The 27841-nt window shown below is 50.9% G+C and overlaps 17 protein-coding genes across 17 annotated transcripts; 7 read left to right on the forward strand and 10 right to left on the reverse strand.

The window, feature by feature from the left end:
- Window positions 1-20: 20 nt before the first annotated feature.
- SEPMUDRAFT_119445 (uncharacterized protein) lies at window positions 21-521 on the reverse strand (the record flags this gene model as incomplete). Its single annotated transcript, XM_016901508.1, has 2 exons — window positions 21-338; window positions 417-521. The coding sequence occupies 2 exons, from the start codon at window positions 519-521 to the stop codon at window positions 21-23; spliced, it is 423 nt and encodes a 140-aa protein (XP_016759055.1).
- Window positions 522-563: 42 nt separating this feature from the next.
- On the reverse strand, window positions 564-1028 carry SEPMUDRAFT_119446 (uncharacterized protein; the record flags this gene model as incomplete). Its single annotated transcript, XM_016901509.1, has 2 exons — window positions 564-925; window positions 989-1028. 2 exons carry the CDS (start codon window positions 1026-1028, stop codon window positions 564-566), a joined length of 402 nt encoding a protein of 133 aa, XP_016759056.1.
- Window positions 1029-1381: 353 nt separating this feature from the next.
- Window positions 1382-1846, forward strand: SEPMUDRAFT_119447 (uncharacterized protein; the record flags this gene model as incomplete). The annotated part of the gene is made up of 1 exon (XM_016901510.1): window positions 1382-1846. One exon carries the CDS (start codon window positions 1382-1384, stop codon window positions 1844-1846), a length of 465 nt encoding a protein of 154 aa, XP_016759057.1.
- Window positions 1847-2558: 712 nt separating this feature from the next.
- On the forward strand, window positions 2559-2878 carry SEPMUDRAFT_119448 (uncharacterized protein; the record flags this gene model as incomplete). The annotated part of the gene is made up of 2 exons (XM_016901511.1): window positions 2559-2673; window positions 2769-2878. The coding sequence occupies 2 exons, from the start codon at window positions 2559-2561 to the stop codon at window positions 2876-2878; spliced, it is 225 nt and encodes a 74-aa protein (XP_016759058.1).
- A 552-nt stretch (window positions 2879-3430) lies between these two features.
- Window positions 3431-6603, forward strand: SEPMUDRAFT_127512 (heat shock protein SSB1). The gene is made up of 9 exons (XM_016902151.1): window positions 3431-3563; window positions 3639-3764; window positions 3832-4000; window positions 4057-4435; window positions 4495-5017; window positions 5642-5686; window positions 5737-5770; window positions 5824-5872; window positions 5926-6603. The coding sequence occupies exons 1-9, from the start codon at window positions 3469-3471 to the stop codon at window positions 6351-6353; spliced, it is 1848 nt and encodes a 615-aa protein (XP_016759059.1). The 5' UTR covers window positions 3431-3468; the 3' UTR covers window positions 6354-6603.
- A 501-nt stretch (window positions 6604-7104) lies between these two features.
- On the forward strand, window positions 7105-8434 carry SEPMUDRAFT_48688 (sn-1,2-diacylglycerol cholinephosphotransferase; the record flags this gene model as incomplete). The annotated part of the gene is made up of 2 exons (XM_016909078.1): window positions 7105-7194; window positions 7313-8434. Coding segments are annotated over 2 exons (1212 nt in total), but the record flags the coding sequence as incomplete, so codon positions are not given.
- A 191-nt stretch (window positions 8435-8625) lies between these two features.
- SEPMUDRAFT_150882 (uncharacterized protein) lies at window positions 8626-9572 on the reverse strand. The gene is made up of 3 exons (XM_016906451.1): window positions 9394-9572; window positions 8861-9304; window positions 8626-8787 (listed from the first exon to the last, which is right to left on the reverse strand). The coding sequence occupies exons 1-3, from the start codon at window positions 9443-9445 to the stop codon at window positions 8708-8710; spliced, it is 576 nt and encodes a 191-aa protein (XP_016759061.1). The 5' UTR covers window positions 9446-9572; the 3' UTR covers window positions 8626-8707.
- Window positions 9573-10268: 696 nt separating this feature from the next.
- Window positions 10269-10866, reverse strand: SEPMUDRAFT_110171 (uncharacterized protein; the record flags this gene model as incomplete). The annotated part of the gene is made up of 2 exons (XM_016900831.1): window positions 10269-10419; window positions 10526-10866. 2 exons carry the CDS (start codon window positions 10864-10866, stop codon window positions 10269-10271), a joined length of 492 nt encoding a protein of 163 aa, XP_016759062.1.
- Window positions 10867-12119: 1253 nt separating this feature from the next.
- Window positions 12120-12971, forward strand: SEPMUDRAFT_150883 (uncharacterized protein). The gene is made up of 3 exons (XM_016906452.1): window positions 12120-12219; window positions 12320-12640; window positions 12741-12971. The coding sequence occupies exons 1-3, from the start codon at window positions 12178-12180 to the stop codon at window positions 12816-12818; spliced, it is 441 nt and encodes a 146-aa protein (XP_016759063.1). The 5' UTR covers window positions 12120-12177; the 3' UTR covers window positions 12819-12971.
- Window positions 12972-14233: 1262 nt separating this feature from the next.
- On the reverse strand, window positions 14234-15173 carry SEPMUDRAFT_158009 (uncharacterized protein). Its single transcript, XM_016907762.1, has 2 exons — window positions 14474-15173; window positions 14234-14396 (listed from the first exon to the last, which is right to left on the reverse strand). Exon 1 carries the CDS (start codon window positions 15164-15166, stop codon window positions 14588-14590), a length of 579 nt encoding a protein of 192 aa, XP_016759064.1. The 5' UTR covers window positions 15167-15173; the 3' UTR covers window positions 14234-14396; window positions 14474-14587.
- Window positions 15174-15331: 158 nt separating this feature from the next.
- Window positions 15332-16408, reverse strand: SEPMUDRAFT_143537 (uncharacterized protein; the record flags this gene model as incomplete). Its single annotated transcript, XM_016903047.1, has 1 exon — window positions 15332-16408. The coding sequence occupies one exon, from the start codon at window positions 16406-16408 to the stop codon at window positions 15332-15334; it is 1077 nt and encodes a 358-aa protein (XP_016759065.1).
- A 272-nt stretch (window positions 16409-16680) lies between these two features.
- Window positions 16681-17803, reverse strand: SEPMUDRAFT_127516 (NAD(P)-binding protein). Its single transcript, XM_016902152.1, has 2 exons — window positions 17641-17803; window positions 16681-17575 (listed from the first exon to the last, which is right to left on the reverse strand). Exons 1-2 carry the CDS (start codon window positions 17719-17721, stop codon window positions 16721-16723), a joined length of 936 nt encoding a protein of 311 aa, XP_016759066.1. The 5' UTR covers window positions 17722-17803; the 3' UTR covers window positions 16681-16720.
- A 191-nt stretch (window positions 17804-17994) lies between these two features.
- Window positions 17995-18709, forward strand: SEPMUDRAFT_90494 (Erg28 protein; the record flags this gene model as incomplete). Its single annotated transcript, XM_016910532.1, has 2 exons — window positions 17995-18063; window positions 18147-18709. The coding sequence occupies 2 exons, from the start codon at window positions 17998-18000 to the stop codon at window positions 18540-18542; spliced, it is 462 nt and encodes a 153-aa protein (XP_016759067.1). The 3' UTR covers window positions 18543-18709.
- On the reverse strand, window positions 18688-22290 carry SEPMUDRAFT_150886 (enolase C-terminal domain-like protein). Its single transcript, XM_016906453.1, has 2 exons — window positions 20214-22290; window positions 18688-20112 (listed from the first exon to the last, which is right to left on the reverse strand). Exon 2 carries the CDS (start codon window positions 20052-20054, stop codon window positions 18699-18701), a length of 1356 nt encoding a protein of 451 aa, XP_016759068.1. The 5' UTR covers window positions 20055-20112; window positions 20214-22290; the 3' UTR covers window positions 18688-18698.
- On the reverse strand, window positions 20994-22253 carry SEPMUDRAFT_143541 (uncharacterized protein; the record flags this gene model as incomplete). The annotated part of the gene is made up of 2 exons (XM_016903048.1): window positions 20994-22120; window positions 22223-22253. 2 exons carry the CDS (start codon window positions 22251-22253, stop codon window positions 20994-20996), a joined length of 1158 nt encoding a protein of 385 aa, XP_016759069.1.
- Window positions 22291-22561: 271 nt separating the features above from the next.
- Window positions 22562-24592, reverse strand: SEPMUDRAFT_143542 (uncharacterized protein; the record flags this gene model as incomplete). The annotated part of the gene is made up of 3 exons (XM_016903049.1): window positions 22562-22582; window positions 22697-24396; window positions 24418-24592. The coding sequence occupies 3 exons, from the start codon at window positions 24590-24592 to the stop codon at window positions 22562-22564; spliced, it is 1896 nt and encodes a 631-aa protein (XP_016759070.1).
- A 1183-nt stretch (window positions 24593-25775) lies between these two features.
- SEPMUDRAFT_119460 (uncharacterized protein) lies at window positions 25776-27227 on the forward strand (the record flags this gene model as incomplete). The annotated part of the gene is made up of 3 exons (XM_016901512.1): window positions 25776-26479; window positions 26546-26855; window positions 26937-27227. The coding sequence occupies 3 exons, from the start codon at window positions 25776-25778 to the stop codon at window positions 27225-27227; spliced, it is 1305 nt and encodes a 434-aa protein (XP_016759071.1).
- Between the last annotated feature and the right edge of the window lie 614 nt (window positions 27228-27841).

The following is a 27841-nucleotide window of genomic DNA, read 5'->3' on the forward strand; positions in this document are numbered from 1 at the left end:
CCCCCCCCGGCCCCCATCTACTAGCCTTTGACAACGACCTCCCCACAGCTTGCACAGCGGTCCAAGTCAGTCTCATTGGTTACGTTGCTTCGAAGGCGAAGCACAAAGTCTTTGAAAGCCTCCGCCTCGACAAACGCTACCACATACTCGCCGACCGGGACCACGGGCAGAGGGATGTATGGGTCGAACATGTCATCGGTATGGATAAGCGCCTCTTTCTTGCGATTCATATCGCTCACCAGGGCCTGAAGGTCGCAGACGCATATAGCGCCGCGGGGGGTACTGTCCTCTGCTTCGGCAATTGCATACATCTTGAAGTTGCCGTAAAAGGTATGTTTCTGTTGTAAGTAGGATATTGGTTAGTAAAATGAGTCAGAGGTATCTGGAGACATCGTCTCGAAATTGGGGAATTTTACCTCCGGTAGGACTAGCTGGATTGTATGGGTTACAACTTGGATGAAGCTGCCGCTTTCCAACATGTCTCGCCTCACAACAAACTCCAGAGATGGAATGTCCAACATGTGGTCCCCCACGGCGCGCAGCCATTGCGGGATGCACGCCTGCTAGACCACATCGTTATGAAACTTGAATCCCCTATTCTCGGAGAAATGAATAGACGCAGCCTCCCCGCGCGACTGTTGGTAGGCAGTGATAAGACCTGGGGTGATGTTGCACAAATCTCCATAAGGGCACTTGCCAACGACACAGGTTTCTGGGACCATTCTGACGGCGACACATTTCTTGGAGTTGCTGGGAACTGTCATGCGGTAGATGTAGTTGAAGGGTGCGCTGGGAAGTTGGTCGAGGACACCTATGTCTAACTTGGCATCGCCGTAGCAGTCATATTCTTGGACTGGTTGTTGATTCTCGGCTTGGTATTTGATCAAGTACTCGTACTCGATTGCATCGTCGTCGTTGTTGGAGTCTAATACAGCACATTAATAATTAGCGGGTAACTGATGGAGATGATGGTCAGAACTGGGCTTACCGGCTTCGCAATCACGAATGCCACTCGCAGGGTTGCTCATTTCAGCGACTTGAACGTGAAGTGGACTGGATGCTGGTAAGGGAGATGATTGTCTTCTTCAGTGCTGGAACAGGGGAATTGTCAATGTCTGAATGGCGTCTGTGAGTGGATGTGTGGTGTTAAAGGAAGTTGTCTCCTGGCTTTTCGAAAATCCTTCTTTTGTGCGAGAAATTTGGCGCTAGTGGGCTAGCCCGCGTATTGGCAAACATTTTGAGACGACTTGTGGCCATCATGACGCGAGCACGTGCATATGAGCACTGCAAGCGAGCCTTGGGCGTCGAGAAGCTTCAGCAACGCGTTGCAGCGGGCGGGAGGAGAAGCCATCAAGTATAGGGGCTGGCAGCCAACGATCAAATGACTATACTGAACAGGATTGGCCATGGGTTGGTCAAGGAGACATTGGAAACGGGACCTAGGTCCGAGAAGATGAACGGAGGTGTCGAGCGGAGAGAAGCGAAGCGCGGGCCACTGAAGAGATTGGCAAGTCTACTGCCAGGCACTCGAGCTCCAAACCACGAGGACTCGCGTCCTCGGGCGCAGCCTCAAGCCCTTGAAGCAGCCGAAAAATTGTTATCTGGGCGGCAGAGCGTACAATGCCTCCTTTCGATCATGACAGTTGGTTCTGCCTGCTTCATAATCAAGTGGCAGGACAGCGCGTTGAGTTCGCGTCGATGGCACGCATTGAGCACGATTCTCCCAAGCGTCTTCGTTGATGGCCACCGCTCCACCTTGCTTTCAAGTCAAGCGGGGAGACACGCGCTCAGCGCAGGGAACCGGGGCAAAGCAGAGCATGGCCTACTCCAGCGGATCTTTTCTTGACAACTGGTCCCACTTGCTTCCTAGCCGAGCGGCCGAGTAACACCTTCGGCGTGCGGAGCTAGATGAACACGAACCATGTCCCTGACGGGCTCTGATAGCTTCGATTTCTGGACTCATCTCCAGCCTCCGCACTTGAGTGCAGCCAACGCTTTCACTTGCGCTGCCTGGTGGCACTCGAGCAGCCGTGGTGACTGGACGAATATTTGCGTACATCGCTCATCTTGCTGGCGTTTGATGTGCTCTGGCAAGGATTGTGAAGGAACGGTCATACCAACGGGCACTTCGGTCGGCTCGGCGGACTGTTTTACGGTGTATATTTTCGTATATGAAGGCGAGAAAAGTCGTATATTCCAACAGCGGTTAGGGTACGGCAGCCAGCACAGCAGCCTTGAGATGGAATAGACACTAGACTGGAGGTGCAGGAGGTGCCCTCTCGCGAGGGCTGTACAATAGGCGATATTCTGCTCCATAGCCTCCAGACACAATGGAAAAGCATCGATAGCTCGCTCGATTCCACGATGATTCGTTCCTGGTTCGGCAGAGGGAAGCTGTACTATACGAGGAAAAGAAAGGCCTCCAAGCTCACATGAGATTCGGTCATCCCGAACAATATAAGCATAATCGAGGGCTCCGATTGTAGAGGTTTGCTGAGATCCGCTATCACAAGGCTTTGTCGATGGAGGGGCTAGATACAAAGCACAAATAATCTGCGATGGCCAGAAGCATGCCGAATACCCTGGCTCCTGGACTACAGCCGGGCACTGTCTCTTCAGATGCACCCAAACGTACGTCTGAGCACCTTGGAGAAGTGGAGAAGAGGAGACCACGTAAGAAGTCACGTGCAAACGCGGGTCCATTGTATCGTCGCGCGATGAGATTGCCCGTGAAGAGTGCATCTCCTGGAAGTGAAGATGCAAAATAGGACGAGGGAGGACTTGTGTGAGATGGATTGACTGGGAGGAGGCAATCGGCCGCAAGTTAATGGACGCAAGTGGTGCGCAAGAGGAGCCGGAGACTCTGGTGGAGGCTTGAGGAGAAATGAACAGGGGGAAGGCGAGAGGTCTGCATGATTGTGGACATGTGACGAGTAAGGGGCAGTATACTACATAGTCAACACATGCCTATCCTTCGGTCCCAGAAAAGGACAGGAAAGACGGATCTGACACTCAAGCGGAACAGAGTGGTTCACAAAATGATGGAACGAGTCACCTATGATGCATCTCGAGGGAACGCTTTCAGGAGTGAGTGGTTGTGATTCATGTCACAGAGAGGTTTTGGGGGTTTTGCGTGCTCATACCTCCTAAGTAATTCCCAATATCCATCGTAGCTCCTAAGTCCTAGTAGACATGATGTGAAGGGTAAACCCTGGTTACTACCACCTTCAGCCACCATTGCATGCTGTACTAGAGGTGGTGAGTGGTGAATATGCGAGCACGAGTGAGCATTGTCTGGGAGTTGGTTGGGAGGTGAAGTCTGAGAAGTGGACCCTCGTTTATTTAGAGCTAGCGCACGGCCACCGCCAAGCCAATTCGAACTTTTCGTGGGTTCTTCTGCATCACGACTCTCTCAGATCCGCAAATCTATCTCCAAACCACCTACTTCCTCCCACAACACACATCGATATGGCGGACGAAGTATACGATGGTGCCATTGGCATCGATCTCGGAACCACCTATTCATGTGTCGCCAACTATGAGGGCGCCGGTGTTGAAATCATGTATGTTTGGGCGCTGAAATTTGGCGAGAAATCTGGTCAAAGACGAGGACATCTTTTCTGACAGTCGCAATACAGCGCCAACGAGCAGGGAAGCTTCACCACCCCTTCGTTCGTCTCCTTCACCGCCGAGGAGCGTCTCATCGGAGAGGCCGCGAAGAACCAGGCCGCCATGAACCCAGAGAACACCGTCTTCGATGTCAAGTGAGTGCGCACCCAATGCGCGAGGGTGCGAGCAGCTGGTCGAGAGCACAGCACTGATGCAGAATAGGCGTCTCATCGGACGACGATTTGATGACCCAACCGTGAAGAAGGACATTGAATCGTGGCCATTCAAGGTCGTCGAGGAGGGCGAGAACCAGCCCAAGGTCCAGGTCGAGTACCTCGGAGAGACCAAGACCTTCTCTCCTCAGGAAATCTCGGCCATGGTCCTGGTCAAGGTGGGTGGCGAACCACAATCTACAGCAACGAACAACTCAGCTCTAACAATCTGCAGATGAAGGAGGTTGCTGAGACTAAGCTCGGCAAGAAGGTCGAGAAGGCCGTCATCACTGTCCCAGCTTACTTCAACGACAACCAGCGTCAAGCTACCAAGGATGCCGGTTCCATCGCTGGTCTTAACGTTCTCCGTATCATCAACGAGCCCACCGCTGCCGCTATTGCCTACGGTCTCGGTGCCGGCAAGTCCGACAAGGAGCGCAACGTTCTCATCTACGATCTTGGTGGAGGTACCTTTGATGTGTCTCTCCTCAACATCCAGGGCGGTGTGTTCACTGTCAAGGCTACTGCTGGTGACACTCACTTGGGTGGATCCGACTTCGATACTGCTCTCCTTGAGCACTTCAAAAAGGAATTCCTGAAGAAGACCAAAAAAGGTGACTGAGCAATCCTACTACACCGTCGCTGCGCAATCCAACTAACTCCTCACCTCTAGATCTTTCCTCCGACCCACGTGCTCTTCGCCGACTGAGAACTGCTTGCGAACGTGCCAAGCGTACCCTTTCCAACGGTACCCAGACCACCGTCGAGATCGACTCCCTTTTCGATGGCGAGGACTTCAACGCCAGCATCACCCGTGCCCGTTTCGAAGACATCAACAGCAAGGCTTTCAACGGCACCCTTCAGCCCGTCGAGCAGGTCCTCAAGGACGCTTCGATTGAGAAGAGCAAGGTTGACGAGATTGTGCTTGTCGGTGGTTCTACTCGTATTCCACGGATACAAAAGCTCCTCAGCGACTTCTTCAACGGCAAGAAGCTGGAGAAGAGCATCAACCCTGACGAGGCTGTCGCTTACGGTGCTGCCGTCCAGGCTGGTATCCTTTCTGGCAAGGCCACATCTGCCGACACTGCCGATCTCCTGCTTTTGGACGTCGTGCCATTGTCGCTTGGTGTTGCCATGGAGGGCAACATCTTTGCTCCTGTCGTTCCTCGTGGACAGACTGTCCCAACTATCAAGAGTATGCATCTATCTTCCCGTCCCATTCTGACCACAAGCTAATCGTATCACAGAGTATGTGATTTTCCCCTCTATACTAACATTCCCTCTCGCTGCACACATCTCCTTCCACAGCATGGCCGCTCTAGCTTCTGGATCAATCTGGACTGGTTGAGCTGTCCCTCGAACGTGTCGCCCATTTTTCCCGAACTTCAGGAACAACATCCACAACAACACCTGGAGAGAGCGCGGTCTCTACTAATCGTCGGGCTTACATTACGACGACATTCATTTCCAGGGACGCCGCTGCTTCAGGCGTCCCTGTGAAATGCCGAAGGGTGTTCACTTTGAATCCGGCCCGTTCTTCCCGTATCCTTCGCCATTTGATTGCCGGCCATGCATGTGTTCAACACTACAACTTTCCAGCGATTTTGCCGCTCATCCGCCCACTTCATGAGCATCGCATCCATCTCCAACAGGTCAACATTTCGACGACAGATTATGGTTCGGCTACATCAGCTTCAGCCGTTTTCACCAGGGCACCAATCCATTAGAGAGGACATTGCGCACCGGATCTCCCTCACGTCACATCATCACCACAGCACACGACATATCATTTACAGCAGCTGCTAACAACGTTTCTACAGGCGTACCTTCACGACTGTTGCCGACAACCAGCAGACGGTGCAATTGTGAGTTCCCAAGTTATTCCCATCTATTGGCGCTGCTGACCATGACGTAGCCCCGTCTTCCAGGGAGAGCGTGTCAACTGCGAGGTAAATCCGGAGCATCATTTCCATATCGGTGCCACTACTGACACAAGCAACAGGACAACACTTCCCTCGGAGAGTTCACACTCTCGCCCATCCCACCTATGAGTAAGTTTCGACACATGTCTCTCTGGCGCGCACATCCGCTAATTGTATCGCAGAGGCTGGTGACGCGGTCCTCGAGGTCGTCTTCGAGGTCGATGTCAACGGTATCCTGAAGGTCACCGCCACCGAGAAGTCCTCCGGTCGCAGTGCTAACATCACCATCTCCAACTCGGTCGGAAAGCTCAGCTCTGGCGAGATCGAGAAGATGGTTGAGGATGCCGCCAAGTTCAAGGACAGCGACACTGCATTCAGCAAGAAGTTCGAGTCGAGACAACAGTTGGAGAGCTACATCAGCAGAGTCGAGGAGATTGTCTCTGACCCGACAATGAGCATGAAGCTCAAGCGTGGACAGAAGGAGAAGATTGAGAGCGCTCTCTCCGAAGCCATGGCCGCGCTCGAGGTTGATGACGCCAGCAGCGACGACCTCAAGAAGAAGGAGCTCGCACTGAAGCGTGTTGTCACCAAGGCCATGTCCACCCGATAAACGCCTCAGGTCTACTTTTGGGTCATCATATTCCGGCGTTTTGCGTGCCTGGGAGACGAAAAAGGATGCTGGGCAGGGTGCCTATCGTGCTGAGGGCTCCCATGGACACGCATAGTATAGATCACTAGCAATGACGGGATAGCTGGCAAAAGCGAGATTGATGTATGATCAGCATTCGAGATCAAGAATGCCACGCAGCGAGTGTTTGTCAGCAGCTATGAAATGAGACTTGCAATGATCAACTACTACCACATGCTTTCATTCTCTCAAAGATTCTTTTGTTGCTGCTGCCCGCGATTCGTGCTGGGAGGGAGGAAGTGATGTGCGCCAATGAGAACCTCGGACATGGCATGTGAAGCGACGCGACTTTTTTTCACGCGAGTCTTGGCGGACATCAACAAGCTTTCTTCTTCTTCTTCATCGCCCCCCACCCCCATTGTTTTGCCCGACCTCTCATCATTTGCAGGAGGTACATTTCTACAGCTTGCACCGGCTATGCTCGAATCGGTACGCTTTCTCCACTTGCCTGGTGAGAGCTGCTCAACACATTGACTCTTTTTGAATCCAGCTTCCCACGACGACCGAGTCCATCACAATGGCGAATAAGAGTACGTGGCAGCACTAACCTTCTTGATCCTGAAAGGTACCCCGAGAAAGAAAAAGAAACAAAAAGAGAAAGGGATGATGTGCTGAAACATGTGAAATTTTTCTGGTATTACCACAAAAAACAGAACTGCCAGCGACAGGCGCATTATCCGAAGATGGCCTTAAACATTTCAAGACGTACAAATACTCTTCTGTGGATCTCTCACCTATTTCGAATTATATTCTTCGACATTACGTACGTAACGTACCGTATATTCCCATTCTCCTTCCCCCAATAGAAAATGAAAAAAAAAAAAAACGTAAACAAACAAGCAAGCAACAAAAACTAAAAACCACATCTATATATCCAAAAGTGGAATTTCTGCGTCGAATACCTCCCCCTCTGGCTCGCCCCCAACATGGTAACTCTCCTCGGCTTCCTCTTCATCCTCCTCAACATCCTCCTCCTACACCTCTGGGACCCTCTCCTCCTCGGCCCCTCCTCCCCCTGGCCCCTCTACTCCTACGCGCTCGGAGTCTGGCTCTACTCCACAATGGACAACATCGACGGCAAACAAGCCCGACGCACAGGCACCAGTTCCGGGCTCGGAGAACTTTTCGACCACGGAATCGATAGTTTGAATTGTACTCTCGCTTCTCTCTTGGAAGTTTCTGCTATGGGATTGGGCAGTACACGACTCGGAGCGTTCACGGCCTTGGTGCCTTGTTTGGCGATGTTTTTTTCTACGTGGGAGACTTTTCATACGCATACGTTGTATTTGGGGTATTTTAATGGTCCCACCGAGGGCTTGTTGATTGCTAGTTTGATTATGTGTGCGTCGGGGTGGTGGGGAGTGGGGATTTGGCATGCACCTTTTTTGGCGTCGTCGGAGATGTTGGGCGGCATGATGGAAAAGATGCTGGGAACAGGAGAATGGAGTGTGAAAGATATTTTGTGGCAATTTCTGCTTGCGGCGTTTGTGCTATTGCATTTACCAGGATGCGTGTACAATGTGGTTCGCACACGCAAGGCAAAAGGCTTACCCGTGGCTCCGGTGTTCCTGGAATGGAGTCCCATGGTGGTATTTTGTGGAGGATTGATGGCGTGGTTGGGCTCGCCGTATTCGACGTTGTTGAGGGATAATCATCTCTGTCTGCTATGCTTGACGCTTTCGACGGTATTTGGCAGGGTCACGACAAAGATTATTCTCGCGCATCTTACGCGCCAACCGTTTCCGTACTGGACGGTGCTGTTGGCGCCACTGGTCGGCGGAGCGGTCATGGTGAATTTGCCATTTCTGGGTTTCTCGCCTGTGTCGGCGGATGTGCAACTCTACTACCTCTGGGCTTATTTCATCTTCAGCACCGTCGTCTACGCTCGTTGGGCGTACGTCGTCTGCACGGCCATTTGCGACTATCTGGGCATTCAGTGTTTGACGATACCTGAGGAGAAGTGGAAAGCTCTGCAAAGGGAGAAGGATGCCAAGGCGGCATAGAGAGATGAATGTGAGGATTGAGCACCGGAAGTGGCATGCTCGTGGACAGAGGATGGACGAGAGCTACAAGCATCACGATGCCCATAGATTCGGCGTGTTGTACGTCCAAGCGGATCCGGTTTCTAGACGCAGATAATCCCGATTACACACTGTCAGTCATTGCTAATGTATCCGTAGTAAACCAATGATAGCAGCTTTTGATGGTGGCATGGCATTACTAGAAGCTACATATGATACATTGCCGCCCTTCTATCCCACGACATATTCCCACATCTACCCTCTTGGTGCACTCGTGTCTGACACTGAGCCCGTCTTGTTCATACTCGAAGCAGAACCTGGCGCCATCGACTTGTCTGAAAGGAAAAAAAAAAGAACTGTTAGTACGGCAGTTTGGGAAACGACTTTCACCAACCATCGTCCACTTACCATGGCTACTAATCTCATGATGCTCCTTCGCAACACTCGTTCCCCCACTCGCAGGATTATGATGGGCTTCCTGCCGATTGCTCCCACCGGCCTCACTCGGGGCAGCATACTGCCTCAAATCCTTATACTCGACCTCCTTCAACGCAGCATCATGTGTAGCGTGTAAATGCACTTTCGGAACATGCTCTTTCTGCAACTTCCCATCCGAGACGGCTTGCATAGCTTCCTTCCAGCGCGAAGCACATAAGCACCATTTCTGACCGGGCTTGACGCCTGCGCTCTTGAGATCGTTGCCTTTGGAGGCGGTGAAGTCGAGGAACTTTTCGCTGACCGTGGCTGCGATGGAGTGGTTGCCGCTGTCTTGCGGACCGGATCTGCAGTAGCCGTCTTTGAAGAAGCCGACAGGAGGGTCTTTTTGGAAGAGGGAGAGACGTCCTCCGGCGACTATGGAGGCGGCGGATTAGCGCTTGTTACTGTAGTCGTTGTTGTGGTGGTGGTGGTGATGTCGTGTGTCGAGAGCATAGGTAGCATACCATTGTTATTCTCCATCGTAGGCTTCGTCGAAGTCTGCTGTTTGGTCGCCATGGCTGCAGATGAGTGGAGGTAAGGGAGGTAGATGATGCTTGCTGTCTGTTATGCCTGAGCTGTGTCTGTAGTGTGAAGTCGAGACTACCTGTATAGATCAATGGTATAGTGATATGGATGATGGGAGACAATGGCCAACAAAGGGCACGCTCACCAGGCCGCGCCTTGCCTTACCTCCCGTGGAACGAGGACGAGTCGTTCTGGCGATGAGAACGATTGACATCACCATTATACGCCATTGACAGTAGACGACGAAGGGACAGGAACAGGAAAAGCGGCTTGGACATCTTCATCCAACCGACGAGCAGAGATGTCGTTCTTTTGTGGAGATGGAGGCCCCTGCACTGTCCGTGCCATGCCCTTTGCAGCGCTTCTTGACGACATCCAACCGCTTTTACGATTTTATCAACAACACCTTCATCTTCATCATCATCATTATCCTACCCATCTTGATTTATGTATTGAAGACTGGCTCGGTACATCGTCACAGTAATGAATGACTGCTCTCAGGGAAAGGCTTGCAATGAAGCCTACCTTGGCGGATATACAGTATCATGTTCGAACATGTGAAAAACAAGAGAAAATTGACGCAATATTATGTCTAGATAATGGGCATACAGTGGACGCACACGCTCGTGCCTGGCAAGGCTTCAATAGGCATATGAGAGAATAGAGTATTTTATTGAAAGACCTTGAAGTCCAGAGTTGGAGTCCCCAGTAGGTACTGACCAGACATACCATCAATCGGCGGCTTCGCCTCATCACTTTCGAGCACCCGATCCGAGTGAATCTTGTGCTCAAGGCTGGCTAATGAGGGGACATCTCAGCCCAACCTCTTCCTCGCGCCCTCCATCTCCTCTGGCCGCACCACCTGATTCGCAGCCACCCACACCTTTTCGTCCGCACTTTTCCATTCCGGAGCATACACGCCATTCAATTTCCACAAAAGTCTCTCCGTTTCAGCAATATGGTACCTATTTTTCCCCAAGAATCAGCATCCCACAGATACATAATCAACCTCTCTCGTCTTCGAAACGGGAAGGACAAAAAATGAGAGAAGAAAAAAAAAGAAGTCCTTACTCCCAATCATATCCTTTATCAGCAATATATGGCTTCAATACAGCATCCACACGACCCGTCATATCCGCGTATACCTGTTCATCATTCTCCGGAAGCCGAATGTGGATATGAGTGATGCACAATCGGATAAAAGGTTTTCCCTCTCCTCGTCGCGAGCGAGCGACTTCTCCCCCGACGAATTGGCTCTCGTCGGGAATGGGGATAAAAGTCACGACGACGTAAAAAGCCGGCATGCCGATTTCGGGGCGTGTGTAGATGGATGTGATGTCGTTGGATAGTGCTTGTTTGGTCTCGACATCGAGGAATGTGTCGGGAGGGTGGTAGATGATCCAGTGAGGCATTCTTTTTCTGGTAGAAATGGAGGAACTTGTGGTAAGTAAGAATTGAATTCTTGTCGTTTGAAAAGACGTTGTCTATGGTGCCTGGTAGCTGCACCTCAGTGGGAGAAGAGGTTTAAACTACCTACCTATATACGCTTTGCAGTGATCAGTAATCGGTGCCGCGACAGTCTGTTACACTGTACTCAGCCTCTATGCCAACAGCAATCAGATCTATAAGCCGATTAACCCACCCAGTGTCTAACTGTCTACTACAGCTGGTAATCAATAAACCTCGGTGTATGTTCAGTAAACGCATGTTCAGTAAACGCATATTCAGTAAACATATATTCAATAAACACATATTTGTTCAGTAACCACATAATTATTCAATAAACAGCACGCAGCACCGCACAGCACTACATCCCAAACCCTCGCTTTCCTTTCACAATCAATCCTTACGCCTCAAAACCAACTACAGTACAGCAGGCGTTACACACACAAGCCTAATGAAGGAGTAGAAAGAGAAAGAAACCATAAACTCCAAAGAAAGAGCTTGATGGAATTGGCCTCTTTAGTGAGTTCGGTTATTAATCAGATCTTATAGATGGACTGTTCGAATCGATATTTTTAGATAGTATATAATATCCTACTTACTGCTCAAGCCGGGTTTGTGCTTTGATCTTTTTTGAGTAGAAGAAATTCGAATGTTTTCTCGTTTGGGAGTTGTGGTTTGTGGTTTGTGAATTGTGAATTGTGGACTGTGGATTGTGATTGTAGAGGGAGAATTAGATTAGAACGATTATAATGTCTGTCTGTCTGGCCTAGATTGGCCTCTCGAGTCTTCGTATCGTTTTACTTGTTACTTAATGCAAAAGATAGGTTAAGTATAAACATCTTCAGGAAGTCTTTGTTGAGAGATCTCTCTCTCTCTCTCTATATATGAAAAGAAGAAGGTGAAGAGGCAGAGCAGAGAAAAAGGCCCATCATGGCCGGGAAAAAGAAGGTTTGGTGTTCTGGGTGGGGCAAAGTTCCAGACCCTTGTTCATTTGTCGAAGTGAATCCAACGACGCGTTTCAAAAATTGCCGAGGGAAAATCAGTTGGAGAGGAGGAGAAGGAGGAAGAAAGAAGCGGAGATGTACACTAAATTCTAATATATGTTGTATTTCAAAGTACACATTTGTTCTTAATTTTTGTGAAGAAATTCTTCTTTTCTTGTGTTTTTGAGAAGAAGAAAACAACTTGTATACGAGAGATAACCAGACAGCCACCATAAAGGATTCATTGCCTTCATTATACCATCTACCTTGCCTCCCTCCCTCCTCACAACAACAATGTCTTCCACACTCGGCCTAGGTCCCCACCCTCTCCTCCAGGTAAATCATCCTCACTCCCATCCCCATCACCCATCCCCACCCACAACAGTCCAACAGTCCAACAGTCCACCACCACCCCCTAACGCCCCCCCTTTCCCAGCCCATCACAGCCCTAGCAGGCTGGACCTTCCTAATGCAATCCTGGATGCACGTCACACGCATCAACGCCATCGGAAAATACAACGTCTCCATCGACGCCAGCAAAATCAATTCGGAGCTCGAATCCAAAGTCCCCAATAACATTCAAGCCATTGCGCACAATTACAATCATCTGCACGAACAACCTACGGTGTTTTATGCTGTCGCGTTGGCGCTGGCGGTTGTGGGTGATAATCATCCGTATACGATCAAGGCGGCGTGGACGTATGTTGGGTTGAGAGTGGGACATTCTTTGTATCAGGTTTTTGTGAATCGGGTTTTGGTGAGTTGTGTTTCTTTTTTTCTTTTTTCGTTTTCTCTTTTTTGGGGGGGTTATCGGAGGGAGGATGGTTTTGGGCTGACTTTTTTTCCTCGTGTGATAGACACGCTTTCAAATCTTCTTGAGCAGTTCGGTTGTCGTTGCTGGGCTGTGGGGTCGTCTTGCGACGCTTGTGTTCTAGAAAGTTGCTTGAGAGTGCGAAAAGGGGGGAGGGAGATAGGGGAGGATTGGTTGTATGATTCGGTGTTATCCATCCAGGAAATTTTCTGTTTGTATCATGAATTGCTCAATATCAATTTGAACGAGGAAACACAACTATCAATTAGTCAATAACCGCGCAGTTTTCTCCTGCCTCTAATCTGGTGATACAAGACTGATGAACAGTAATGTTTCCGATCAGAGGATGGGGCAGGATCCGTCGTGTAATCAGTGACCAGGTCTGATCACCAATCTCCCACGAAAAAGAAGCCCATATTCGCCGACCATCTGCAAGGGCACCTCATTTAGCCAAGAAGGCAATCACTCCAGTTTTTCCCCCTGGAAACGTAACCTGCCATGCACAAAGTAAAGAGGAGTAAATTGAAAACAGCCTCAATCCCAAGAAAAAGAAAACTCCTCCATTCCTTTTTTGTAGTACAAAAAAGCAAAAGAAAGTAAAGTAGATAAAAAGAGGTCGGAATCCCGTATGCGGAGGGGGGCCCTCCAGAAGATGACCTCTAGCGCTACGGTAAATAAGAGGCTGGAAAGAAAGAAAAAAGTCGAATGGCTAGATAGACTGCATGTCGTCGTTTATAATATTGACAAGTCCAAAGTCCCGAGCAAGACAAAAGCACTAAACACAGAAATTCGAATTGTCAGCACTGGAAGAAAAGTCCAAAATAACCAAAAAGCAAATATACCTTACCTTACCTAGGTACTATACCTAGTTTGAACTTACCTCACCTCACCTCACCTCAGCTAGCCTCACCTCACCTCACCTCCCAACTCCCCAAAGACAGAAGAACCTCACTCTGCATACTTTCATCAGCGAGAAAAAAAAACACACAAACGCCACCGGCACTTCAACCCTCCGTCCTCGGCTTTCTTTTTCCAAAGAAAAAGTCCAAACCCACCATCATGGACCAACCGACTCGGAATGTCTCACACAAACCAAAACTTTCCCTTTCCCCTTCCCATTCCCTTCCCCCTCCCCCTCTCACTCTTTTCCACTGACTAAGACGACCTCACACACATACCTCCTAGACCTCCCCTCGTGTCAGATCTAAAAAGAATCTAGACTCGAGACAGTCTCTAGTCTACGTTTTTTCTTTTCTTTCTCGTGTCTATGTCTGAGACATGAATGCGGACATTGGCTAGTTTGGGAATGGGAGAGGGCCAGTTGTGGGTAATTGTGCTGTAGTTGTAGTTGTGCTGGAGCTGGGGCTGTGCTGGAGCTAATGAGTCAATTGCTTTCTTTGGCGAAGGGATGTTAAAAAATGGGAGGGGGAAGGAGAGAGAGGGTTGGTTATTGCAGGAGGGTTTGTTGGTGGAGAAGAATGAATGAATGAATGAATGAATAAATAAATCTGCTCAAAGCAAGTTATGAGGAGGGAGGTGGCATAAACCTTCTGTGTTCGCATATCTCGGTGATTCTGTCGTATGCCAAGTGTATTAATGTATATTGTCTTTTTTGTTTATCGCTGGCGTGGTAGTCGCAGACGGGGAGAATGATGCCTTAGAAAAGAAAATCAACCTTCATCGCCTTCCCACGCTACAGGTTCTTGAAGATTGTGTCAGAGTCCGCCACGCTGGTCGATGAAAGAGGCATTGACAAGTCAGGTCATATGGTATACATACCATTCATTGCCAGATCCAAACGCGCAACTTCACCCCCCAAATCAATCCACTCCTCATGCAAAACAGAGACCCTTTCTTTCTTTCTCTCCACTCACAACAGCCCGCAGAGAAGCCCTAAATTCCCGGACAATTGAAGCCATTGATTTCATGAAATTCAGTCGCCAGATCCTCATTCAATCCCACCTCTCGACCCGCCGCAGTATTGAATCGTATCTTGAAAAATCCTTTTTCGTGATCCTCGTCGTCGTGGTCTTCATCTTCGTTATCATCGTCACGGTCACTCTCGCACTTCCAAAAGCTGACGCTCTCGCCCTTTCGCAGTCGGTCCTGGAGCGTGAGGCAGCGTGCTGGATCGTAGTCGGCTCCAATGGTGATGTGGTACGTGAGCCAGTAGACGTGGTCTGTGGCGCGGCAGGCTTGATGTCCTCGTTCGACCCGCTTGGGGGTGTGGCCGTGGCGTTTGCTACTGAACCAGTGTGCCATCGTATCCCAGTGTGCCTGCGTACTCCAGTGTGCCGGCCTATCCCAGTGTGTCATCGTATCCCATCCAGTCTTGACGCCACCGGTGGCTTGGTGGTAGGTGTTCTCGGCGGCGCTGTTGACGTCTCTTGGGACTTGTGATGTTGGGGTGGCAAGTACGCCGGCGAGCATGAATATCATCCATGACATTGTGGAGTGTCTGCTCATCTGCATATTTGATCTGTGTTTGGATAGATGAAATGGTAAGACGGAGAGTGTCACTGGCACTGTGATTGTCAACAGTACTGGGGGAGAGAGATGTCGCACAGGAGAGATATAGCGGCAATGGCGAGCCTTATGACTGAGACAAACCTCCCATGACCGGATCAGTCAACACAATCACGCCACAGTAGCTTTGGGCGGCTTGCGGTTGAATTGTACAGCCTTATGACCCTTTTCCTTGCCCGGCCCAGAGCCATGACCATCCGACCAGCAGCTGTGACAGTAAAGGTCACCATCACAGCCCAGACATCGCACTTCTCCATCTTCGTTGCAGATACAGCACCAGCTGTCGATTTCTTCATCCGTAAAGGTCGGCAAGGTAGTCCGGTTTGCCGGTTTGAGGGATGCCACAACTTTGGGCTTGGAAGATGGCGCGGAAGTGGGCGTAGAGGGCAGACCCAAACTTCCCATGCCGAGCTTTGAGAACCGAGCTTCTAATTCGCTGTCCTCGGAAGTGTGCGGCTGGTGATCGGAAGGGTTGGGAGACTCTTTGAGATGCGAAGGGGTGGAGGGCAAATCGAGACCATCATTCAAGTCTGTTGCATCTTGACTGCTCCGGGGTGGCTGTTCCGGTTTTTCATCCCCCTCGCCGCCGCCACCATACTTTTTCTCAATATCAAGCTCAGCCAGGACTCGTGCAATGTAGTCATCGGCCTCTGCTTCGTCGTGCTGGTCATCAGTCTGCTCCGACTCGTGACCATTGCCATCGACGTGGTCACCATGCTCGCGGCTGTCGTGATCTTCACGCTGGCCATCTGGAGTATGGAGGCCGGAATTCTTCGGCAAAGCCTGTTGAGCCTCTGTGAGTAAAGCTTCAACACTCTTCGGTTCTTCTGGATCAAGCCGCCATTGGCCGTCTGCTTCCAGCTCCGCGAGAAGGTCTTCTACGCTCTGCTCGTCGCCGTGTGGTTGCTGCCAATTCCTGATGGGATCCGTCGGGACCGCAGATACATCTTGTGTTTGTACAGACTCCGGGCGGTGGAGAGGAGTTGCTGAGTTTGCAGCTTCTGGTCTCCTGATGGGCGAAGGCGTGCCACCGGATCGTAACGTTTTGAGTCTCTCCGCTAACTTGTCCTCGATTGTCTGTGGTTGCGATGTTTGTACATCTATTGACGGAGCGACGGCTTCCAAGTTGACAGATGACGGCTTGAGCGCATTCAAACGTGCGAGCAAGTCATCATCTTGCCCAGGCATGTTGTATATATCTCGACATTGATGGATGATATTGGTAGTGGAAAGGCGCGTTCTCACTTACAATACATGGATGTACCGACATCTACTGCCAAGCCAGATGACGTAAGGTGATATGAGTGAGCATGCTGATGGAGGCAGCAATAATCCACGAGTCGAGTGAACGTCGAAAGTCCATTGAGGACGGGCGATATATGCAATCAGAAGAAAAGTCATATGCAAAGAACAAGGCACAACAGAACAATGCAAGAGGACCTTTTTGTCCCTTCCAATATGATCAATGTCTCATGATACACAACTGATGTATATACATTACTACGCTTTCTTCGCATCGCGCTCCGCTTTCCTGAGAGCACGTTTCCGAATATCCACATGCATTTTCTGGTTAAATCCCAACACCAGTCCATTCATCGTCCCCGCAAACGTCTTGATCCCCCAATGCATCACTCCATGCGACCAATACGGCGTACTCGTAGCCGCAATCCCCTGTGCACCACCCGAGCGTCCAATCTTGCCCAAAGCCGCTCGGACAAATTGCTTCGGGTTGGGAATCATAGCCGAAGATCGTCGAATCTTGCTCATCGCTGAAGTCACCAAATAGGATTGTACGAGTTGGACTTTGATGTTCGAGGATGCGAGTTCGCCGCTGAGGGCGGTGGACCATTGTTGGAGGAAGGCTTTGCTGCCGCTGTAGGTGGCGAGCAGAGGGGTGGGCATGATGCCGCCAAAGGAAGCCATGGTCAGGATGAGACCGCGTTTTCGCTGAATCATGCCTGGTACGACGAGCTGTGTGACTCGCAGGGTGCCGAAGCAGTTGATTGTGATGATGTCTTTCAGCTCTTTCTCGGGCGTTTCGGCGAATGGGACGGGGATGCTGTGGCTCTGTCCCACGTTGTTGATGAGGATGGAGACATCGAGCTCCGAGACGAGGGTCTTCAGGTTGGCGAAGTCGGCGTCATTGTTGGCTGCAAAGTCCATGGCGTAGAGCTTGGTCTGGACATTGTGTTTCTGCTGGATTTCGGTCGCGAGGGTCTCGAGTTTGGATTGGGTGCGGGAGACGAGGAGGATGTTGAAGCCTTTCGCTGCGAGCTGGAGAGCGTATTCTTTGCCGATACCGTCGGAGGCGCCCGTGACGACCGCCCAGCTGCCTTTTTTGCCAAACTTGGAGAGCTGGTGGTATCAGCGGGTCGTAGGGTGAGAGGAGTGAGTGAACAGTAAGAAGTGGAGGTACATACCGAAGTGCCAGGCAGGATGAACAGAGATGCCATCAGCCGCCAGAAGGAGAAGATGTGCCACGACAGCCAGAGCAGGCCCATGGCCGCAAAGACTTGGGTCGTAGGAGCAGCATATGGGTCAATGGGCACCGCCGAATCCATCTTGTTCACTCCCTGGGGCAACAATTGGGTGTATTAATGTTGAGAGAGAGAGAGAGGACGTGCTCCTATATAGAACTACCTCCTACAAGGGTGGTCTCCAAGAATATTAAAAAGTGGGGACGCGTCGACACGTCTCACACAACCCAACACCACCTAACCTGATGAAAGAATAAAATACCATTTCCCACAAAACCACTCCCAAGAAACAAACCCACCATGTCCTCCTTCTTGACAGCTTACCTCCCCCAATCCGAAGGCCTCCTCCCCAAATGGCTTCTCTTCGTACGTCCTCTCTCCCTCTCCAAAAATCCACCTCATCAAAAAAAAAAAACCATACTGACATGCCATAAAAAAACAAAACAAAGATCGCCATAATCTCCCTCGGCAACACAATCCAATGCTACCGCAGTCTAACCGGTTCCCAAGAAGTCTACTCTGGCTCCTCCTCCCCCAAAAACAAAAATAACCCCTCCACTTCATCATCCACTTCATCATCACCAGTCACCCCCCTCTCAGCCCGAACCTTCGGAACCTGGACAGCCCTGAGCAGTATCATAAGATTATACGGCGCGTACAACATCCACGACGCGAAAATTTACGAACTCTGTCTCTGGACGTACGGGATTGCTTTTGGGCATTTTTTGAGCGAGTGGTGGATTTTTGGGACCGCGAGGTGGGGGAGGGGTTTGGCTGGGCCTGTGTTGGTGAGTACTGTGACGAGTTTGTGGATGCTTGTGCAGTGGGGGAGTTATGTTAGGTAGGGGAGGGAAGAAGAGGGAGATGTAAGAGAGGGGAGATGTGGAAGAGATGACGGTGATTGGAATCTTTATTTCCTGACAGGTGAAAAGAAAGAGGACTGGATGGATTCTAATTGAGGAAGTAAGAAAAAAGAAAAAGTATTCAAAAGAAATACATAATCATATCCTCGCCCCCTCCAAAATCGGTCTCGCCTCCTCCGTCCTCCACCAACTCACACCCTCTTTCCCCGGAAATTCATACCGATCCATACTCTCCGCCTTCATCTCCACCGAATATCCAGCTTCCGTCGGCGTCGTATAGTAACCATCCCGAATCACTGAAGGATGCAAAAAATGCTCGTGCAAATGATCCACATATTCCAATACCGACAGCTTCCCAGACACGACCACATAATCAATCGTGCTCAAATGCTGCGTGTACTCGGGTAAACCCACTCCGCCCGAATGCGGCACAATGGGGACACCGTACTTTTTCGCTATCAAGAGGACGGCCAAGACTTCGTTGACACCGCCCATCCGGCACGCGTCGATTTGACAGACGTCAATGGCGCCTTGTACAATCAGTTGTTTGAAAATGACGCGGTTTTGACACATTTCTCCCGTGGCGACGCCAATTCCCAAGGGTCGGAGCGCTTCGCGGATTTGCTTGTGTCCAAATACATCATCTGGTGAAGTGGGTTCTTCGATGAACCAGGGCTTGAATTCGGCCAAATGTCCCATATACTCAATCGCTTCGGGAACACTCCATACCTGGTTTGCATCCACCATCAAGACGTTTCCTTTGTCATACCCAATCACGTCTCTCGCAATCCCCAATCGCTTCCGATCTACCTCCACATCCGTTCCCACCTTCACTTTGAAATGTTTATACCCCTGCTGCACCGTCTCCTCTAACAGAGACCTCATCTTGTCCTCCCCATATCCCAACCACCCCGCACTCGTCGTATACGCCGGTACCGCACGATTCTTTTCCGCTTCCACAATCCTCTCTTTCTTCCCAGCTTCCATCTCTTTCAACATGTCCACCGCTTCCTTCGGTGTAATGGCATCCGTGATGTATCGGAAATCAATACACTGCACAAACTCCTCGGGTGACATGTCTGCCACAATCCTCCACACCGGCTTCCCCAGCTCTTTCGCCCACAGATCCCAAATCGCATTCACGACCGCTCCAAGCGCGAGATGGATGACACCCTTTTCGGGGCCGATCCATCGGAGGTGGGAATCGGAGACGAGGTATCTCCAGGTTTGACCCCAATTGGAGGTCAAGGAAGAGAGGGTTTTGCCGATGATGCGTTCGGAGAGGGCGGTGATGGCGTGGCAGACAATGTCGTTCCCGCGACCGATGGTGAAGGTCATACCGTGGCCGGAGAGGGAAGGAGAGGTGGTGTGGATGATGCAGTAGGCGGCCGAGTAGTCTCCTGCAGCATTCATGGCATCGCTGCCCGTCTTGTCGAGGGAGGTGGGAAAGCGAACGTCACGCGTGGTGATAGAGGTGATGGTGAGGGAGGACATTGTCGGGGCTGATCTCGTGTTTCTCTCTAGAGTGAATGATGGTATTAATTAGACGGGGCTAGCTCGTGGTGTCAGAGAGCACGAACAATAATGGGGTGTGTAATACTGGAGATTGACAATTGTATATGAACGTGAGTACCGGATGGGTTTTGTACTTACAAGCATTGCCCGTCATGTACATCGGCTCCAGCTTTTGAGGGAGCTTTCACGCCCGCATGGGAGCTCCCCACTACCCACTGCCCACTATGAGCTCCGGGTACGGCTTCCGCTCTGCGCACGAGTTCGGGCAGATGAATTTACTTCTATTCACTCTCGGTGTAAGTAACACCAATTCAGCCTGAAATGGTCTCGGTCTCGGGTCGTTGTTAACCAGAGGCGTTCGTCATGCTTTTAGAGCAAAACTTCCAATGTGAGTGCATCAATCATGATTCGAACGCCAGCTAGTGGCACGAGACATGATCACAGATCAATTCAAAGCTTCCAGATAACATCGCCCTTGGTGGCTGGCAGCACACTGGAGCAATGTGACAGGAGGCAGCTCGGGGAGGCTCGTGCGATGTTTGCTTTCCCGCCTGAGGCTGAAAAACAACACACGTTCGAGTAGTGTCGAGGCTGGAAGTTATCTAGACTCGATGAGAACACCTCGCTGATGGCAACCATGTCGCTAAAGGGGCTCAACGGGGTCGGCTCGCTCTGAAGAAGTGCTTCCTGGCAGCTGTTCTGCTATGCACAAGAACCAAGGCGGAGCCATATCGCGACCGGAGGCATGGCCTGGAAGCCTCACTGCTTTCTTTTTCGAGAAAATTGGTTGGTCTCCTCGTGAGTTCGTTGGCCCACCACATATTGGAATCCTCGAGTTCTGCACTGTATGCCCCCCTGCGAGCATGTCTGTCTCACAAGCAAGCTGGATCAAGACACGTGCAATGCACCGGAGAGCTTTCAACCCTTTCGTCGTCTACACATGGCGGCAACAACAGAGATGTCGTCCATTTTTCCACCTTCAATAGCAAGACCTTCTTCCACAGCCTTTTCCATGAACGGCGATGCAGCAAAGGGATCTTCTGCAATTTTCCGAGCTGACAACACGATTTCCTGCGCGACGTACTTCATCGCTTCGGCCACGTTATTTCCTCCTTGCTCTGAAGAACTGAAATTCTCTTTCCACTTTTGCAGAGCACCAACTGCGTGGTCTGCGATCTCCTCTTCCCACAGATTGTCTGTGACTCCATCACTCATCGCCAGGATGATGTCTTCTTCCGTGATGTCGACTTTATCCACAACGCCATTTTCTTCAGGAGTGTCGGGAGAGTTTGTTCCTAATTGTCTCGGACAATCGAAATAATGCCACTGCTCTTTCGTTGAAAACACCACTTCTGGATCCTTGACTTCGTTATTTTCTCCCTTCTCTGTGGCCCTCACAACCATCACCCTACAATCGCCCAGCTGTATCACATACAACACCGGCTGCTGAGCCCCTCCTTTCCCACGATAATGTAACAATGCCGCGCTCACAGTCGTAGTCCCCAACCACTCCTCCCCTTCCCTCATCAACACTTCCTTCGTCCTCTCATAAGCCCCAGCACACCACCCGACCAAATCCGGCTCCCCATTTCCCTCGCCCTCCCCATCACCCAGGCTCTTCTCCTCCACCTCCACCGCCAGAAAATGCCCAATCAGCCGACTCCATAATCCAGCACACCCTCTCTCCCTCGTCGCCCACGCCCCCACCCCATCGTTTGCAAGAATCAAATTCTTCTCGGCCAAAATCGCATCATCCCCATTCGTAACGCCGCGGATCATCTGGCCATCGACGCGGTCGACGCTGCGGTGGTGTGTGGAGAGCGGGTCGCTGAAGGAACCGCTGGGTGGAGAGAAGAAGGGAGGAGGGAAAGGGCGAGAGGGCCGCTTAGCCCAGCCGGAGTAGCCAGAAGCGAGGTAGAAAGGGGAGGCAGAGGAGGAGGAGGAGGAGGATGAAGAATGGGAGTTGGAGTTGGAGCTGTTTTGAGAGGAAGATTTGGGAGCGGGAGTCGAGAGGCCGCTTTGTGGGGAGCGAGAGCGAGGACGGCCTTTGCGTTGATCGTCGGAGTGAAGGAATGCGGAAGTGTGGAGGAAAACGTATTGTAGTGTTGCTGTGATTGTGGTGGTTGTGGCTGTCCTGGTCCTCGCACTGGCGCACCGAGATCTGGTGGTGAGGAGCATGCCGTTGGCGCTGCGTTATCTGTGTGCTGCTGCTGCTCTAGCGAGCTCGCATGAAGATGGTAGAAGCAGCATAACACGGCGGTTGAGATGGTCTTCGCCAGTCACAACGACGTCGTAAGGGACGGGAGCAATAGGAAATATGATGGCAATGACGTGAAGGTCAAAGTGAGCCGGCTAAATGCGCCACGTGACGCGCTCTCTGTGTCACTTTCGGAGCGAGAACCCCGAGCCGAATACACCTTGGCATTGACTATATACCTATTCTGTTATAGAAAAAACACCATCGCGATGGATGTGTAATGCGTGTGTCAATAGAGGCTGGTATACATCTATGCAACAAGCACATCCAGCACTCCATCCAAGCATTCCTCCCACCACTCCCTCTTTCCATCCCCGACCAGCGCATCAATCATCAATGCCGTTTGCCTCTTGTCCACTTCCACCTCTCCTTTCCCCGCGTGTCCTTCTTCCCTCTCCCTCCACAGCCTCTCCGCCTCCTCTCCAGCCCTCCTAATCACAGCCTGTTCATCTTCATCTCCATACAAATCACATCTCTCACACTCCCCACACCTCCCCCCATTCACTCTAAAGTGTTGACAGAAATGGCCATAACCCTCTTTACTCGTAATTTCACTCCGACAGACATAGCACATCGTGTAACCACAATTGCAGACCATTTTATTACATCCTGAGGCTTTGACAAAGGATAGTAGACACTTTGGGCACGTTCTCTTGATGGCTTGTGAAGAGGCCGTCTCGATCGCCGTGCGCAAGGACGTCTTTTCCGATTCGAAACAGGAATGAGGGTCGGTCCAGCGCGCAGTGCATTTGATACAGGACGTCCGACGACAGTCCGGATGGCGACAGGTAAACTTCGGAGGCCGTCGATGTTTCTGGAGGCGAGTGACGGATTGTCTGAAGATCCTGTTCAAAGGAGGTATCAGACTGATGAGGATGTACACGGTCATGCCGAGGATGGAGCAAGGTATGGTGAATAGTGTGAGGAACGTAAAGAATGATAAGAACATGATTTGGATGGCGGGTGGCGCTCGGCTGGCAATGTGGCTCCATATCGCCAAAGGATGTCGGAGGCGTGGTCTTGGGTACTCTTGCACTTCGGCATAATCGCAAAAGGGGCATCGTTGAAATGGCAGGCGAGACTGAAGAAGTGCTTCGTTCGTCACACGGGCTTGGAAGTCGTTCCAAATATCAGTATTGTCCACGCCTTGAGTCAACGCTCGGCGGACGAGGTCCTGCGGGATGTTGCCCGAGCAGTCTTCAGAGGCGAAACATCGTACAGTGGCGTGGTCCAAGTTGGCTGCTCGTGACCAGCCTTGACCGTATAGTGCTTCGTTTACAGTCCGCTGGATGCAATCTAGACAGAGAAGATGACACGCATCATCGCACACAGCCACGCGCTCAAATGAAACGGAGCTGTAGCAACATTCGCAATCGAAGAGGGCCTCGGCCTCTTCAGCTTCCGTATCGTTCAATGCAGTCGCTATTTCAAAGTCGGCTCGCGCACGATCCTGCCGCTTCTGTGTGACAAAGGGCAGAGCGAAGAGTTCATACAGTTCGTGGTCGAGTTCTAGACTTCCGGTCCGGCGCACGAATGGCTCTTGATCGTTCTGCCACACGATGAATGGATGAGAACGAATATCAGTAGGATCGTGGCCCGATCGTCTGGACCAGAACTGACCGAATGAGAAGCGCCACGAGCGAGCTGCGACTTGCTGTAGAACGGGTCTTGATAGTGTATACGAAAAGTTCTGTTCAGCAAGCACGCCACGAATGGTCGACTTGCTCAAACTATTGAACTCTTGGTAGAAGACTTGCTTGACTGCTTTTTTGTAATCTTCACTGCGGAACAAGTCTTCGTCTGCCAGTGGAGGATCGCTTCTTGCGCCTCGACTTGGCTCTCGACTGGACTTCCCGGGCTTTGATGGCGTGGTTTTGCCCGTGGTTCTATACCTGGATTGGACCCACTTCGCCTTCTTCGTCAGAAGATGCTCCGTCACGACCTGCAAGCGACTCTCTTCGCTAATGCTGATGAGCATCTCCCGGAACACTTCCGGCTGTACATCGGGGAAGACGTCGACCAGAGCACGTAAAGCAGAATTCAGCTCTCTGAGATTAGGCTCCTCTTCGTCGGCATCCTTCACACCCCTTTCAGGCAAGTTTGAGGGATCGTATAAGAGAGATATAGGAGAGGCAGAAGCCGGGTGTGTTCTGTGTTCCTTGTCTGCTGCTGCATTCGCTGCCGCCGTTCTAAATGGCCGGAATAAGTCTGCCTTGGACTTCCACAGCCGACCCGTCTTCGGCAAAGGCACATTGTCCATGGTGAGATGTGTGGATGGAGGGACACTGTACGGCCATTTGCAGTGCCATGTACAAGTGCTCGATGTCGAAGGCGGGAAGATGAAGATGGTAGGATTGGAAGTGAGGTAGGGGACATGGAGGAGCGCGTGACAAAGTCTAGAACTATTTTACCTCAGGCTCCAATCTCCGCTCCGGACATCGATCGTTTTTTTCCTTCCCATCGTCTCCATCTCTTCTTTTGACACAACCATCATATCTCCGCTCACAAGCAACAGGGTGTATCAGTCTCATTCATCGCTTTCTATCAACAGCATGCTATCTTGAGCCTCGCAGTGTATTCCAGAGTCACCAGTAACGGAGCTGAGCTGAAGTGGTAGTGCACAAGTCAGGCATTCTGTCAGTGATCAAGTGACGAGAGGGGCGGCCAAGCTCAGAATGGTGGGCGACGGCGTGGCTACGAGTGTGGTTGATGCCGTGGATCCTATGTCGGATGCACCAGCAGAGAGGAAGAGAATGGCATGTATCTTGCTGACTGCCAGTTGTCGGGATTGGCACAGCCGCAGAAACGGCCGGACCAGAATGCGGCGAGATTGAGGGCGCTGAGTGAGCACAAGGTGAACGAGAGATTTAACTGGATTGACGAAGAAGTGGATTTAGCCTCGTTCTCGACATTCTGCCACTCGAGTACCTGACTATGCCAACTTTCTAAGGAAAGCCCTGGAAAGCACTACAGAGTATTACAAAGAAGACTCTCGAGAAAGAATCGAGTTGGCGATACCAATACTCGGTATAGCTTACCTGAGTCCTGTTCTTCATATTGTTTGCGCTGTGAGAAGTCATCTCCTCCCGTTGTCACGACCTGGAAGCAGGTGCAAAGATAGGCTGCACCCAAGATTACTCCTAAAGTGCACCTGACTTCATTACATCTGGATTCGAAAGTCTGGCTGTAGGACTATCAGGTGTTCGTTGCGTCGAAGTCATTAACATAATGCCCGCGAGCAGATGTGACATACTGACGCCAAAAGAGCAAAGAATCGTGATCGAGAGAGCTGATATGCAAGCACGCATAGTGACGGAAACTGGCATTTATACTCGATCTACTGAGCATCTGGCATTGCTCTCACTTGCTCCCACATTTCTCCCTCAACGCTCACATCTGCAAACAGCTTTCGATTGTCTGAACTGCAAGGCTGCCTGCCCACTATGAAGGCAGTTCCGCTCCTGATCGGCGCTATACTTATTCTCGGTGCTGGCTTGGCATATGCACATCCTCACTCGCAGCACATTCAGCGTCGTACGCCCTGGAACTCTGTGCATCAGGCGCACTACCAACATTACAAGGGTCAAGCATGGCCATGCCCGGGATCTCGTCCTGGTGCATTACAGCCGTGCATCATTCGCTGGTGCTTCCAGAACGAAGAGTCCCGGGTACGACTGGGACAGACCGTCATGGCAGGCATAGCTCACTGGAAGCCCGCTGTCGAGGCTTCATGGATGAGATTCGCGCCAGCCGCTAATACTCCGACCAACCTCTGCACTGATCCTGGCGTGTCGCTTAGTGCTGTTCGTATTCTCCATGAGAGGACCATAGTAGGAGGTAGAAGCACTCTAGGTTACATGCCATTTTCGGAAGATTTCCTGAAAAAGCATCATCCGGACGGCATACATCTTCTGGAATTCAACACGTTACCTCCGCAAGTGAAAGCAATAAAAGCTTTTACGCCACCACCTGGGCAAGCACCTCACGAGGGAGCACTGTACTTTGAAGTCGGAACGGTGCTCGAAGTTTTACACTCGACCCCCGTGCAAGGATGGGTCGTAGGCATAACAGTGGCAGGACGTCGAGGGATTTTCCCAATCGACCACGTCGAGAGTACGGGCCTCAGCCTCCAGTACGATGCCTATGTGTATGTTCCTGTGGCTCGGACATTGTCGGTCTCAAGTTATGCATAATTTGTACTGACACTCCACAGGATGGCTCACGAGCTGGGACACGTTGCCGGCCTCGACCACGAGCATCAACGAACCGACGCCCGCGCACATTTCCACTTTGACTGCAGTCAAATTCATGGCTACGCCGAAGTCAAAGCGGCAATCGACGAAAAACAGAAGGATCTCGGCTACCGGAACGGCGACACGATTGAGCGAGTCTGCGAAGACTCTGAAATGGCCAAACGATACGAAGACGAGATTCCCGAGTTCGCCATTGCCGCTTGGATGCCCATGGACAGATCCGACGTCAATGGTCCCCAACCCAAGTCTGTCAAGACTGATTTTGACTCTGTAAGTTCACTTTTTAAGAAAAAAAAAAGGAAATTGGAGGCGTAACTGACATGTACCTTTCTTCCCCATCCACGCAACCAGATTATGATCTACAACTCCTACAACCAAAACGACTACAAACGTCTCGCAGGCAAAAACTATGCTTTCCCGCAAGGTGCTATCCTCACCCAAATCGATCCCTCTGCTCCCAGCGGCAGGAAGGAGATTCTCGGAGGTGGAATGAAAATCGATCCAGCCACGCAGGGGTATGATCTTTCGGGTGTGAAGGTCAGTGAAGGGGATATTGCGAGAATTGCGCAGTTGTACCCTCGAGATGGAGTGCCTGGACGAGCGGTTGCTTTTAAGCCGGAGTGGCAGAGAGCTCAGCAATGATTGTTGTTGTGGAATTGGATTGATGTATGGGTGGCTAGCTAGCTGGTCATTTGGTTCTGAGGATGGATGTTGATGTTGGTCATGAAAGTAGTGGATAAGGAGTTTCTCTTCCCATCTACCTACTTTTGTTCTGGAACTGTAGCCCCAAAAGAAAAGTTCAATACCTCCTTTTCATCTCTTCTCAGCAACAATGGCCTCCACCACCCTTGTCCATTCGCATATGAAATTCACCTTCAACGACAACCGTTACATCCTCGGCTCTCAATCGCGCACGCCGGAACCGGTGGTCTGTGCCACATCGCTTTCGCTACCTCTCAAGGAGAAACTGCCGTGTTCAGCAAGTGACAACAACATACAAAGTACAATAATCGTGCATTGATTGATTGAAACGAGTATAATTCCACCCGGCGAAACAAAAGTCCCACAGAACCAAACGATTATATTCGTACTTATATTAAATGCCGATATACCCTACATACAGCTGTCTTGTCTGGTCTGCGAACGCGTGGTACGTGTACCCTACCTATCGTTTTGTTCATTATCGTGTGAGGCGTGTTGCACAACAGACAATATAAGGTAAGATTTTTTTTTATATTTACTATTGTTTTGGTTGA

The sequence above is a fragment of the Sphaerulina musiva genome (assembly GCF_000320565.1).
Source record: "Sphaerulina musiva SO2202 unplaced genomic scaffold SEPMUscaffold_8, whole genome shotgun sequence".
NCBI classification, from domain to species: domain Eukaryota; kingdom Fungi; phylum Ascomycota; class Dothideomycetes; order Mycosphaerellales; family Mycosphaerellaceae; genus Sphaerulina; species Sphaerulina musiva.